This window comes from Henckelia pumila, chromosome 3 (genome assembly GCF_033568475.1).
Source record: "Henckelia pumila isolate YLH828 chromosome 3, ASM3356847v2, whole genome shotgun sequence".
Classification (NCBI taxonomy): Eukaryota; Viridiplantae; Streptophyta; class Magnoliopsida; order Lamiales; family Gesneriaceae; genus Henckelia; species Henckelia pumila.
In genome coordinates, this window is record NC_133122.1 from 173,117,482 (window position 1) to 173,132,088 (window position 14,607).

Here is a 14,607-nt window from a genome sequence, read left to right on the forward strand (position 1 = left end):
AACAAAATCAAATATCTATTACTGTTTATTAAATTTAAGCACCACATAAAAACTAATGTTGTCACAGTCTGGTTTTTTACTAATCCAAAAATGTCCCCCACTAACTTATGTTCTTTCTATAATTTTCATTTTACACTATTTTTTTTATTTCCCCCCTTTTAAATCACTTTTTTTTCTTTCGAATTATGTGGAGATGGCTGTTTTCATGCCTATATATATACGTCGCACACGCATCGAGTGTGCCTCAATTACTAGTATTTTATTAAATTGCATGGACTAATTTGGCACATGACAAAACACAAGGGACCAAATTGGAAAACACCTGAACAAGACAGAAGACTGTTGTGTTAAATCTGGGTCTTCAAAAATCTCGGGCCTATAACAAAACCATTAGACAGTCTTAGGGTTTATCCATCCGATTCTCGTAAAGGGGGTTTCTCTTCTCCGCCGACCGCCGTCGATATGCCTAAGCACTATAGAGCCGCCGTATGTTGAATCTTAACCTCTCTTTCGTCTCTCTTCTCTCTCACGCTGAGTAATAGTAATTCAGTATGTATTTTTATTTTTAAGGGCAAGAAAAAGGAAGGACATGCCGCCAAATATGTCACCAGATCTCAAGCGCTCAGGCACCTTCAACTCGGCCTTTCATATTTCAGGTTCTTCAATCAAGAAATTTTCTATATCCAAAAAGTATTTAATTTAAGCTCCTTCCAGGATATTTAATTTAATTTAAGCTCCTTCCAGAAAATTATGCATCCTAAAAGGTGTTTTCCCTCGGGAACCCAAGAAGAAGCTGAAAGGAAATCATAATTCATATTATCACGTGAAAGATATCATGTTTGTCAAACATGAGCCCATTCTAGGAACATTGAGAGACATGGGGGCATATGAAAAGAAGGTGAAAAAACCATGTCAAAGAAGAACAGGGATCTTGCTTGAACGACTTTTGACAAGGAAGCCTACTTACAATCTTGATATGCTTATTAAAGAGAGGTGAATGCGACAAGTTTTAAACTTTGTGGTATTCTGCTTTTTCTATTTATGGACTTATGGTATTGATTCTTGCTTGACATTAACTGTTTCTCGTTTTGACATTTAGATATCCTAAATTTATTGACGCACTGAGGGATCTTGATGATTGTCTTAGTATGGTACACCTGTTTGCTGCATTGCCAGCAGTGGATAGGGCGGTAAATGGAGAAAAGATTCCCGTTGACCGTGTTCATAATTGCAGAAGGTTACTTACTGTTCGTGGTTGTTAAAATGGTTATTGATTTTTAGTAAAATGTTCAATTCTGCATAACAAAATGGTCTTTGCATTAATGTGATGTTTGGTTCTTTGTTTTGAGTAGGTTGAGTCTTGAGTGGCAGGCATTTGTTTCTCGCACCCACAAACTGCGGAAGACATTCATTTCTGTGAAAGGCATATATTACCAAGTATGTAGGTGTGACTTATGATGAAATTTCAGTGATCTGTTACTGGTAGTGCTGTGGGTTTTATTGATCCAACTTTGTCTTCAATCTTAATAGGCAGAGGTTGAGGGCCAAAAAATTATATGGTTAACTCCTCATGCATTGCAGCAAGTACTGCCAGAAGTTGATTACAAAGTCTTGCTTACATTTTTGGAATTTAATGAGGTCTGTTTATAAGTCTTATCATTGTCTTATAAATGATTATGGATGGCTGTTTTATTTTTACAATCGAGGTGGCATTAATACAAAAAGTAAGCTTCATGTTAATAATTCTGAAGATAGAAGCTAATTTTTTTACTCTCAGAGGAGACTCTTTGGGCTGCTTGGCCTGAATTGGTCATATGGGTATCGGATCATTGTCAAATAACCTAATGCAAGCCAAAATAAGTGCTACAGTACTGCTAGTATTCTATTGCGATTTTGGGTGCCAAGTTTCTTTGAAATTATCATTATTTCTTAAAATTTTTTAAATTTCTTGTTTTTCCTCTAGTGGACAGTGTCAATTAATTGAGTGTTTCTTTTTAAAGAATTCAAAACTTATTGTTTTGTATTAGGCTAATAGTATTGTTTTGATTTATCCAGTGTTCATTTTTTGTATTATTTGGCTGCAGGCTCTCCTAGCATCAGTTAACCACAGACTCTATAATTTGATAAACTTGAAATATCCCCCCATCCTTGACCCTCGGCTGGAAGCTTTTGCTACAGGTATATTTATTAATCATCGTCTGAATTGCAGGAAAGGACTTTTTAGAATTTGAAAGTGCTACACTTTGATAAATAGACCTTGATTAATTCTATTTGATTGAATGCAGATCTTTATGCCATGTCAAGATTATTTGATGCGAAAGATTGCACTTCCTCAATGAAGACAGCTGCTGTCATTTCATCTGTATCTGAGCGTACCAAGATCCAGCAGAAAGGGACAAACCATGATGAATCTGTAGATTCTGTAGATCGACATGCACAGCTTCAACAACTTCTTTCTTTTGATGAGACTGGTGCTTTGATGCACCTTGCTGTAGACGCTATAAGTGAGGATGAGGAGGATGCAGACACAAGAGAATGTAAAAATCTCTTCAAGACCATGAAATTCTTCTTGAGTCGTGAGGTAAGATGTTATGCTATTACAGTATTACTTGTTATGGCCGAAGATTGTATGTTGTTTATGGATACAGTTCAATCAGTAACAGTCACTTGCCTATGTATTTTCTGTTAAATATATAGCGTTGCTTTTGTCTCTGGTTCATTGAATCCGAAATCGCTCATGCACCCAATTGGTGATGATTTTGTTCTGGTGTGTATATTACTGCTGATGTACATTTAATTTGTGCCTATTTACCGATAATCTATCACTGATTCACTGTCATGGTATCTTTCTTTTCTTCCCTTTCTGTCAAATCCCTCTCATTTCTTGGCCTCCTGGTAATACACTATTACCTATTGGGTGCATGAGCGATTTTGGATTCAATGAACCAGAGACAAAAGCAACGCTATAGCACATGCAGTATTGGAGTTTCTCCCTTTTTTGCTCTTTCATAGCACGTTTAGAAGTGTGAGCGTCCTTGTACAAGTTCCTATAGAGTCATTGCTGTTTGTCATCCCTGCTTTTGGTGGAACAGTTTCTTGGGAGGGTGAAGGAGCTCCACTTGAGGAGTCTGACCAGAGCATTACTCATCAGGTTTGCAATTTTTACACTTTTGGGAGGATAAATGCTCCACAAATGATGTACGAAAAACTTCGTAATTTACGTGTTCTGGATCCATATTTATTGTTTATGTACATTGTCTTAGGGTTTTTTTTTCTCGGGTACTATTTCATGCATTCTCTCAGAAACCTAAATAATAATGTCTTCTAATCCTTTGTGCCGTACCGTACTACTGGCCATTAGATCATTTTTTGTCCTTGTCCTGTTCTGTATCTCAATTCTCATATCTATATACTATGGGAACAACAGAGATGATGACAAGTAAGGGGATTTACTTGTTAGAATTTGGGGCAGATGCTGATTAAGAAGTACAGAAGTATTGCATTTTTTTCCAACCATGATTTTCCTGGATGATTTACAGATAGTTTGATTAAGCCGAAGTCTTAAATGTCTGCGTTGGAGTAATTTATTTTGATTCTCAAATCACAACCATCTTGTGAAAATTTTATGAGAGAATACTTGAACTTTACAAGGGATAATACAATCTTTTGCTTTTGGTTATTTGTTTCACCCAGTAGAAATTTGAGACATCTCAAGGATAATGTTAGGAACCACAATTTAATACTGAAAATTGAATATATCCCAGAGCAAGCTCTGTAATCCCTAGCTAAAATGCTAGTAACTCCCTAAATAAAGATTGTTACGTGCCTGGGCTTGGAATCGAGTTATGGGACGTTGGACTGTGAAATCTCTTAGTTCGGAATAGGATTCCTGCCGGTTTGATTTACGGCCTTGACGACCTATGATTAATTGAATACTTTGGGGCTCAAGAAAAACAAGAGAACCACCCGATCTTGTAAACAAACACGTTTATATTGATATATTTTCTCAATGCCTAATTCTGCTCACCAAGTCCATACATATAACGAAGACTCAATCCAAAAATAAACTGACAGAAAAATCCTACCAAATTTAAAAGATACACTGAAATCAAAAACAAGGAAATAATTATTCTTATTAACTAAGAAAATAAAATCTTCTTGCTCTTCAATCTTTAGACTTGAATTTTCCATGAGTGAAGCGCTGATAAACTTTGGGCTTGTCTGCCCATTCTTGGCCCATGTCTTCTTCACGGTTCATGACATTGCCGTCCCCTTGAGATGCAAGTTTGTCCTCGAACTTGAAAGATGGAAATTGTGCTGCCAAAACAGAAACAACTTCCCAAGAAGCCTCAGATGGCGCCAGTCCTTGCCAATGAACTAAAAACTCTTGGTTGCCATTGTGTATGCGTGTATCCAAGATGGCCTGCGGTTGTCGGCTTTCCTCTTCGGTTGGAAATTGTGGAAGCACAGGGTCCGCATCATGAGTGCCTTTGAATTTTCTGAGTGTTGAAACATGAAAAACTGGATGGATTTTGGATGACTCTGGAAGTTGAAGTTTGTATGCGACTGACCCAACACGACTGAGGATCAGAAATGGACCATAATAATGAGGGCCGAGTTTCTGATTTTTGCGCGAAGCTAACGATTTTTGGCGATAGGGCTGTAGCTTAAGCAACACTTTGTCCCCCACGTTGAACTGGAGGTCACGATGAGCAGCATCATAATGTGCTTTCATGGAGTTTTGTGCTTGCAAGAGCCTGTTTCGCAATGCCAGGAGAACTTGATCCCGATTTTGTAACTCTCGATCCACAGAATCAATGCGGGACAGCCCGGGACAGTGACAGTAATCGAGGTGAGGGTCGACCATAGACTGCTTCAAATGGCGTAGTGCGAAGAAAAAATGAAAACTGGTGTTTTAGCAATACTCGGACCACGACAGCCAGCTGACCCATTTCTTTGGATAGTCCCCTGTGAAGCAACGCAAATACATCTCCACAATACGATTGACAGCCTCTGTTTGACCATCGGATTGCGGGTGATATGCTGAAGTAAAGCATAATTGTGAACCACTTAGCCGGAAAAGTTCCTTCCAAAAAGAGCTTGTAAAGGTAACATCTCGATCAGTAACAATGGTCTCCGGTAGCCCATGCAATTTAAACACGTGATCAAAGAAAACTCGAGCCACATGCACCGCCGTATAAGGGTGCGAGAGTGCTAAAAAATGAGCATATTTAGAGAGACGATCCACAACCACCAATAGCACATTTTTACCTTGCGACATCGGAAGCCCTTCCACGAAATCCATGGATATATCAGCCCATACATGTTGTGGAATTGGAAGGGGTTGGAGCAACCCTGCAGGTTTTAAAAGTTCCACCTTATTCCATTGGCAGATGAGGCACGTGGCCACAAACTCTTGGACTTGACGCTTCATTCCCATCCAAAAGAAATCGCGAGAAATGCGATGCAAAGTTTTTTGAAAGCCCTCATGGTAGGCGTTGTGTGTACTCGAAATGACAGGAGCAATGGAGGGGGAGGTTTTTGGTAAATACACACGCTGACGATACCATATAAGACCATCCTGAAACTCCCAAAGCCCGATAGCCGCGCCTTGCTGGATTTTCTGGATCAACGGTTGAAGCTCTGCCGTTTTACTATGTTCTTCGCGGATCTTGCTGAAAATGTCGACATGAGGCATGGAAATAGCCTGTAAACTGGCCCCTTCTTCATCACGCCGAGATAGCGCGTCTGCCACCACGTTGGAGCTGCCCGCTTTGTATTCCACGTGAAAATCAAAACCCAAAAGTTTGCTAATCCAATGCTGTTGTGGGGATGTCGTAATACGCTGCTCCAGTAAAAACTTAAGGCTGTAATGATCGGTGCGAACCACAAAGGTATTTCCCCAAAAATAAGACCTCCAATGGCGCACTGCTTTAGCTAATCCAATTAGCTCTATTTCATATGCAGGGAGCTTTCTGTGTCGTTGTGGTAAAGTTTGGCTAAAAAAAGCAATGGAGCGGCCATTCTGATGCAAAACCGCGCCAATCCCAATGTCAGACGCGTCACACTCCACCACAAAGTTGGTTGAAAAATCCGGCAAGGAAAGAACAGGTGTTGTTGTCATCATCGTTTTTAATTGGTCAAAAGCTCGAGAAGCTTCGTTGCTCCACTTGAATGAGTTTTTCTTTAATAGCTGGGTAAGTGGCGCGGCAATGATGCCATAATCCTTGACAAATTTACGATAATAATCGGTGAGACCCAAAAACCCTCGCAACCCTTTAACCGTGGTTGGAGTTGGCCATTGTTTGACTGCCTTAATCTTGTCCTCGTCGACTTTAACCCCTGTTTGATTGACCACATGACCGAGATAGGCCACTTCTGTCCGTGCAAAAATACACTTGGATTGCTTCAAGACAAATTGGTGCAGGCGTAATATCAAACAAACTGTGCGAACATGACCCAAATGGTCTTCCCACGTTGAGCTGTAGATTAAAATATCATCAAAGAAAACCAAAATAAACTGCCGTAAATACTGCCCAAACACCGAATTCATAATTGGTTGGAAGGTAGAAGGTGCGTTGGTAAGGCCAAAGGGCATTACTACAAACTCAAAGTGGCCGTGATGAGTGCGGAAGACCGTCATATGCACACAACTAGGATCCATAAGAATCTGATGGTATCCGGCTCGTAAATCCAGCTTGGAAAAATATTTTGCACCATGAAGTTCTTCTAACAGCTCGTCGATTACTGGAATCGGGAATTTATCCTTAATGGTTTTTGCATTGAGAGCCCGATAGTCGACACAAAACCGCCAAGTGTCGTCGCTCTTTTTGACCAAAAGTACTGGGGAGGAGAATGGAGAGTTGCTAGGTCGAATGAGTCCCTTCTCAAGCATATCTGCGCATTGTCGCTCAATCTCATCTTTTTGGGCATGAGGATAGCGGTATGGACGCACCACGACGGGATTGGCACCGTGTTCCAGTATGATTTTGTGATTGGCTCGGCGTGAAGGTGGAAGTCCCGTTGGTTCCGCAAATATATCCGAAAATTCGGCCAAAAGTTGTGCTAACTGTCCGTGTCTGTTGTCGTCATTGGTAAGCAACGTAGATAATTGGAGGCTGGTTGTAGTGCCTTCTTTTTGAGGGCCAGATAAAGCATTCGTCGTGGCCCCTTGCACGAATCTCATCGACATATCCTGGAAGTCCCATGTGATCGGACCAAGTGTTTGCAGACAATTTACTCCCAAAACGGCGCCGAATTCACCAAGTGATAAGATATAAAAATCCACACAGAAGAGATGTCGCTGTAGTTGGATATTTATATGATGGCAAACTCCGATGCACGACAATTTCTTTCCGCTGGCTACTGTCACCCAAAGGCCCGCTGGTTGCTCTATGGGCAGCTGCAATTTATGAGCCAAGTTGGTGTCCAAGAAGCAATGTGTGCTACCAGAATCGATAAGCACAAAAACTGAAATACTCTTAATAGCCCCCCAAATTTTCATGGTTTGTGCTTGCGAGGACCCGGAAATAGCATGTATGGTCAGTCCCAAATCCTGGGAGTCTTCTGATTCACCTTGTTCTTCATCGGTCACTTCCAACCAAAATAATTTTTTGCATCGATGACCGGGGGCATACAGCTCATCACAATTAAAACAGAGCCCACGTGATCGTCGTTCTTCCATCTCCCCTCGATTTAATTTCTTAACAAATGATGGCGGACTAGGATTAACCCCTGTTTTGCGCAGTTCATGGGTGCCTTCTTTGCGCTCAAATAATCGAGCAAGGCTCATGGCACTCATTAAATCCTTTGGATGCTGGATTTCCACCTCTATTGCAATCTGCTCCCTGAGCCCACTGATAAATATTTCCACTTCTTTCGCTGGTGAGTGCACAAGCATGAGCAGCCAACTGTTCGAACCGGCGCTGATATTCTCCTACGGTTCCTGTTTGACGTAACTTGGATAATTCACCCAATTTATTACTGCGGGTTGTCGGGCCAAATCTGAGATTACATTGTGTTTTGAATTCGTCCCATGGTAAGTTCGGCCTATCTCTTTCCAATTTTAGGAACCAAACTTGTGCTTCTTCTTCTAGGTGGAATGATGCTAACTCCACCTTTTCTTCTTCCGGTGTGCGTTGATGTCGAAAAAAATGTTCGCACCTATTAATCCACCCCAACGGATCTCCTTGACCATTGTATTTAGGGAATTCCAGTTTTGAGTATTTTGGAATATACCTGCGGCTTTCTCCATCTTCGGTGCGCTTCAAGTCCTCACGTCGATGTCGTGAGTCCTTGTAGCTACTCTCCCCGTTCTGCCCAATTGTATTTTCAGAACGCATATTTGTCATACTCAATGAAAGTTCCTGTAATTGTGCGGCCATCTCCCGCTGCCTCTGTTCCGTAGCACGTTTATCCTCCTGGTACATGTTCATGAATTCCTCGAATTTCTGTTCCAGCTTGCTCATGTCCCCCATAACAGCTGTCTCTGATGCCAATATGTTACATGTCTGGGTTTGGGATCGAGTTATGGGACGTTGGACTGTGAAATCTCTTAGTTCGGAATAGGATTCCTGCCGGTTTGATTTACGGCCTTGACGACCTATGATTAATTGAATACTTTGGGGCTCAAGAAAAACAAGAGAACCACCCGATCTTGTAAACAAAAACGTTTATATTGATATATTTTCTCAATGCCTAATTCTGCTCACCAAGTCCATACATATAACGAAGACGCAATCCAAAAATAAACTGACAGAAAAATCCTACCAAATTTAAAACATACGCTGAAATCAAAAACAAGGAAATAATTATTCTTATTAACTAAGGAAATAAAATCTTCTTGCTCTTCAATCTTTAGACTTGAATTTTCCATGAGTGAAGCGCTGATAAACTTTGGGCTTGTCTGCCCATTCTTGGCCCATGTCTTCTTCACGGTTCATGACAAAGATAGTTCAAAGAACAGAATAATAACCAAATGAGAAATATCTCACTTCCTCACTCCTTTATCTACTCCTCTCTTTCTAAACCTTCTAAGGCATTATAAATCATGGGCTTATTTAGGCCCACTAAACAAAGTACCGTAACAATACTCCCTCCTTGAGAATAGCCTTGTCCTCAAGGCTATGTCTTGGACATTGACTCTTGTTCTTTTCTTCCTACAAAATATTATTGGAAGCACTGGGGTATCCTCTTTCAAAGATATGGATTGACTAGTGCAGCAAGCTCCTTTAGTAGAATAGTGGTCCCATTTTTGCAGCCAATCTTGGTGCCTCATCTCCAATTCATACGATGCCAACATTTCAATTTCAAACTTCCCACCAACATAACCTTCTACCCTTGAAAGTTCCAGTAACTTGATTCCTATTTTCACTTCAACCTTAAACAGATACCTGGCAGCTCTCCGTTCATCGCCATGGCTTCCAGCAAGTTTTTCTTTCCCATGACTTGTGGATCGTGGCGGATAATGCAACGCGCATTGATTTGAGCAGCCTGCGATACTTATTTGGGCTCAATGGATGATAATGCCCAAATAACCTTCTTCAACCCTAGCCCACTCCTGATCAGCCCAAACTTCCTTCCCAAAGGCCTGAAATTCATTATTTTCTGTGTGTTGCCCAGTCCAATCCAATTGGTCCCACAAAACTTCAAACCAGACGGTGCGGACGTCTTCTAGTCTCCATCTCTGCAGCCACAACACATAATACTTGTATGGTTCCACCGCTTTTCGCCCATCGTACCGTCCGATTAACTCCATGGTTTTTGAGTAACATTCGATCTTTAGCATCCATCCCATCTGCTCTCGCTCTTCGTACTCCAATGGATTCCCTCCTGCAGAAAGTTTCAGATCCCCAAGACAATCCGAAAACTCTTCTAGCTCCTCAACCCCCTCTTGCTCTATCGTTTTCAGAGCTTGGGGTAAATAAGGTTTAAGTTCTCTGCACAGTTCTGGACAACCTTCTCTACCAATTTTCTTGCATTTGACAGAACCCCTTCATTACTCCTTTTTATCCTCACTTTCTTCAAAAACAAGAGTCACCACTGTCTCCATTGCCGTAAAAATAATTTCTGAATGATGAACATTTATAGATCTAAGGAGGTATTGAAGCATCTCAATAATCGTCTCAGCCATTTCTAAATCCAACATGATCAGACAGTACCTTACCTTAGCCATGGTTTCGAGAATGGTTACCCTTTTGAAATTAGATCTGCTAGCAATGTCCGTGAAATCCTTAAAAGCCAATACCATCAAATAGAATACCTCTTTCATTTTGTCATCATCGTAAGGAGCCTCCGGTGCCGTAATTCTAATAATCTCACTAATGCAAGAAGCTGCTCCTACCTTTACATCAACATCAGAATGCTTGAGGAATTCTGTCGTCCCCAATACATCCATTAGTGGTGAAAGAGCAGATAGCATAGGCTTACACGGTGACTGCTCGACTTTCGATAGAAGCTTCTCAGCTCGATCAAGGAGACGGAGGAGTTTGTCCGAGGATGAAGGAGGCTGATGAAGAGCTTTCCCAGCTTTTGTGAGTTGTTTTTCCAGCTCCACATCTGAAATTGGCAGCTTCATCTTTGACACTCTACTCAAATTGTGGTTACTGTTTCCTTTCCGACTAAGATCCGGCAGGTCGGACCAATTGTTAGGAACCACAATTAATACTGAAAATTGAATATATCCCAGAGCAAGCTCTGTAATCCCTAGCTAAAATGCTAGTAACTCCCTAGCCTAAGCTAGTTACAAAGAACAGAATAATAACCGAATGAGAACTATCTCACTTCCTCACGCCTTTATCTACTCCTCTCTTTCTAGACCTTCTAAGGCATTATAAATCATGGGCTTGTTTAGGCCCACTAAACAAAGGACCGTAACAGATAATTGAAACACCATATACATATGATTTCATGTAAATGATGTTAAGTTCATAACTGAGGAACATAGCCTCAATTTTCGTGGTATCTGCGATGTTGGTATTTTTGAGCATATTGTTGGGTGTGCTAGATTGCTATCGTTTCTAATTATGGCTATTAAGAGCTTCTGAGATTTGTATTGATGTATGGTTGCGTCTGCATGCAGATCGTGGATAGGCCAACACAGTATCACAAATTCCTATCCAGAGATTATATCCAGCCACAGTGGGTTTATGATTGTGTAAATGCACGTATACTATTGCCAACTGAGAAATACATGGTGGGATGGTAAGTTCAGGAACAATTGATCTTGCTGCTGAAGCTCTTTCACACAACTCTCTGAATCTGTTACTTGTTTGGTAGTTTGTGTATGGTTGAATTTTTAATTTTTTTTCCAAAATTCTGGGGCGCCTCCATGTACCACACCCTCTCAAAAATGTAAGATGAAAGAGCACATCAGCACCCAAATGACACTGCTGTGGCTTTAAGCTCCATTTTGAGTGGCTTGTTATGTAGAATGACACTAATTCCTTCTCATCATGAATGAGTCATTACAAGTTGAGTTGTTGATTGTTGAGGCCAGTGTGTGTTACATGTATTTAAATGCATCCGTCTGATGGACCTAGGATGTAGGACTGCGACTCGAAATGTTACCTTGTACTACATTCTATGTCCTGTTCCTGATGCATAGAATGAGTTACATGTTGAACTGTTATGGAGCCTGATGTAGTTGCTTAAAATTGGTGTAGAATAATTTATAAGAATGCTATAAAGGAATCTTCAGGCTTGCCCTTGCCTCATTTTTTCTGTCGTATTTGGAGATTTTTTTCTGAAAATTTTTATTGTTCTACTGTTTCTCCTGTTTAGCAACGGAATGGTTTTGTAAGAAATATTTTAGCTCCGTACTTCATCTTGTTGAATCCAACATTTTCTATGGCTTTCCATTGTTTTGGCCTTGAATTTTATGAATGGGTTTTGGTTAAACTGTCTTGTAATGATGTTATTAATGTTTTGTATATGACTTGAATTTCAATAGTGTACCTCCTCCACATTTGTCTCCATTTGTTGACGATGAAGCAGAAGGTTATGTTCCTGAATATGCAGAAGCTATTAAACGGCTGCAAGCTGCCGAGAGAAAAGGAGCTCTACGATTGCCTGGCACTGGAAAAGAAGATTTAGGTGATCCTCAGAGTTCCCTGGGTGTTAATGATCGAGCAGAAGCTATTGAAGCTGCTGAGAGAAAACGGAAGGTAATAGCATCTTGGTGGAAACCCTATGAGAGTGAGAAGTGGTGATTAGAATTTATTACTCCCTGAAAGTTGAATATAGAAGATACAGTTCTCATTTCCGACCCTACTGTAATGTGCACGTTTTCTTCCCTTTCTCTCCTTCCCAAGTGTAAAACGTGATTTTATATTGGTCATACATTCTGTTATTAAAGTCTACATATCAACACTTTGTTTCAAATCATCAGTTGAAGCGGCTAAAATATTTGACTCTATACTTCATGGATTCAGATGACAACGCAGGTGAAAAAGCATCAGCATGAACTGAAACTAGAACTTGAAGGTGTGCAGTATTCTGCTATCTCCGATGAAGTCGAAGGTGAGGATGCTGAAGGAGATTCAGAATATGATTTGAATCAAATTGCGGAGGATGCATCCAATATGTCCAAGATTGGAATGTCAGGCAAAAAGAGAAAGCAATGGGAAGCCATGAAGGTAAGGCAGTCATTTAGTATATGTTTCTCTGGTGCCTTTGATCATTTACAATTACAATTTCTTTTCATTTTTGCATTTGAGACTTGCAATTTCTTGCTTATGTGTCCTCTGTTTTTCAGAAATGTGATGAAATAAAAAAGGCCGCTGCTCAAAAGTTTGAGGAACGTAAAAGGATGGATACATGAAGCCCAGAAATCATAGTAAATTCTTATTTTATTTAAGTTATGCTATTTATAATTTATAAGATAGTCTGAATTTTTTGAGATTCTGATGCGATATTTATGTTATGCCCTTTAAGCTCTTCTCTGTGCTGTCCCCCATTACCAAGTAATTTCTAGGCTTCAACAAATACGCGTTGGTTTGTTTTTTTACAGCAAAAATTCGAATCGAACCATGTTGATATAAAATAGCAATAATCGAAAACCAAATCTATGACTTTTGCGTTGGTTTGGGTTGGGTTTGAATGATGAATCCCAACTCTGACTCGGAGTTTTTCAATCAAATATGCGGACATAATTCAAAATTTTAAATTTGATGTTTTTTTAAAATAAATAAATCATTCAATAATATAATGTACTTTGATAATAGTTTAAAAATATAAATTTTAAAATGATCTATTTTAGCTACAGAGAAAAATTATGTTTATTTGCTAACAACGGAGTAAAATTTTATGTATTTGAATATTTTGTACAAGAAACACGTATCCATTATAATTAAAGTAACACTCCTGTGAGACGGTCTCATCCGTGAGACGGGTTAATCCTACCCATATTTATAATAATAAGTAATACTTTTGGCATAAAATATAATACTTTTTAGTGGATAACCCATATAAGTGATCCGTCTCAAAAAAATGACCTTTGAGACCGTCTCATAGGAGTATTTGTCTTATATAATTATAAACACATATTTTAGAATCGAATAAAATATATCTATTTTTGATAAACTGTTATGATCAGGCAAAGTTAGTATAGGTTGATGCCCAACATCCGTATATAATCTGATGTCTGCTCAAAGAAAAACTAAAAAATATCCTGCGATATTTTACTCATTAACAATCAAGAAAAGTATTATAATTCTCGATCTTAAAAACAAACAAACAAAACTCATTTAAAAAATCGCACACACATGGAACTCATTGTATTTTTAAATCTCCAACAAACATTAAGTTCTTCCCCAAATTCATATCCATTAATCAACCTAGCAGACATTCATCAATAAGCACAAAGAACAAAATATAGGAAGAAATATAAAATGTTTTCCAGTAAAAGAAGATTTTAATAAAGTTATAATATAAAAGTAACGAAGATCATTTTAGTATTAGAATATGGTCCTTACTTGAGCATGTTAATGTTAATATATCAAATAACTGGTTATGTATACAATGCAATAAAAACATATACAATTTTTTTTAAAAAAAAGGAATTTAAACATATACAATTGTTGCTTAATAATAACGGTAGTTTGTCATTTAAAATCCATTGTTATTTAAAAAATAAAATATTTTCTTCTTTTCTTGTCTTCTTTACCTAGAACGGTACAAATTTTCTGCTACACTTGATGCTATAAACTGTGCTATACTTTGGTAAAACATTACATTCACCTATTTTTTCAATTAAAAAATCATCAATTTATTATTTTACTAAATATCATGCTTGAGATACAATTTATTGCCGATTTTAATTGAAAAAATAGATGAATGAAATATTTTATCAATGATTAATTATATTTTGTTCATCCATGGTGTTTAGTGCATTTAATTTTTAATAATTTATGCAAACAAATTTTTTTATTCCAAAGTGTAGCACAAACAAAATGTAGCAGAAGATTTCAACCGAGCAACTTCATAACTGGAGGATCTTGAGGGCTAGTTAAAAAAGTAGGAGTGAGAAAGAATATATTTAAAAAATAAGGATTCTGACTTTTTTTAAGAAAAAAAAAGTTGCTTAAAAAAGAGTTGACTCTCGTTAAC

General features: G+C 38.8%; 1 protein-coding gene across 3 annotated transcripts; it reads left to right on the forward strand.

The window, feature by feature from the left end:
- Positions 1-398: 398 nt before the first annotated feature.
- On the forward strand, positions 399-12,937 carry LOC140887945 (pescadillo homolog). Of its 3 annotated transcripts, none has more exons than XM_073295569.1 (13): positions 399-486; positions 571-656; positions 745-993; positions 1,100-1,237; positions 1,353-1,437; positions 1,531-1,638; positions 2,085-2,178; positions 2,286-2,581; positions 3,044-3,151; positions 11,081-11,202; positions 11,951-12,164; positions 12,432-12,635; positions 12,755-12,937. In XM_073295569.1, the coding sequence occupies exons 1-13, from the start codon at positions 463-465 to the stop codon at positions 12,818-12,820; spliced, it is 1,794 nt and encodes a 597-aa protein (XP_073151670.1). In that variant the 5' UTR covers positions 399-462; the 3' UTR covers positions 12,821-12,937. The 3 variants fall into 3 exon arrangements, with proteins under 3 accessions (XP_073151670.1, XP_073151672.1, XP_073151673.1); XM_073295571.1 differs by having other exon boundaries at positions 12,444-12,635; XM_073295572.1 differs by lacking the exon at positions 3,044-3,151.
- Positions 12,938-14,607: the final 1,670 nt, after the last annotated feature.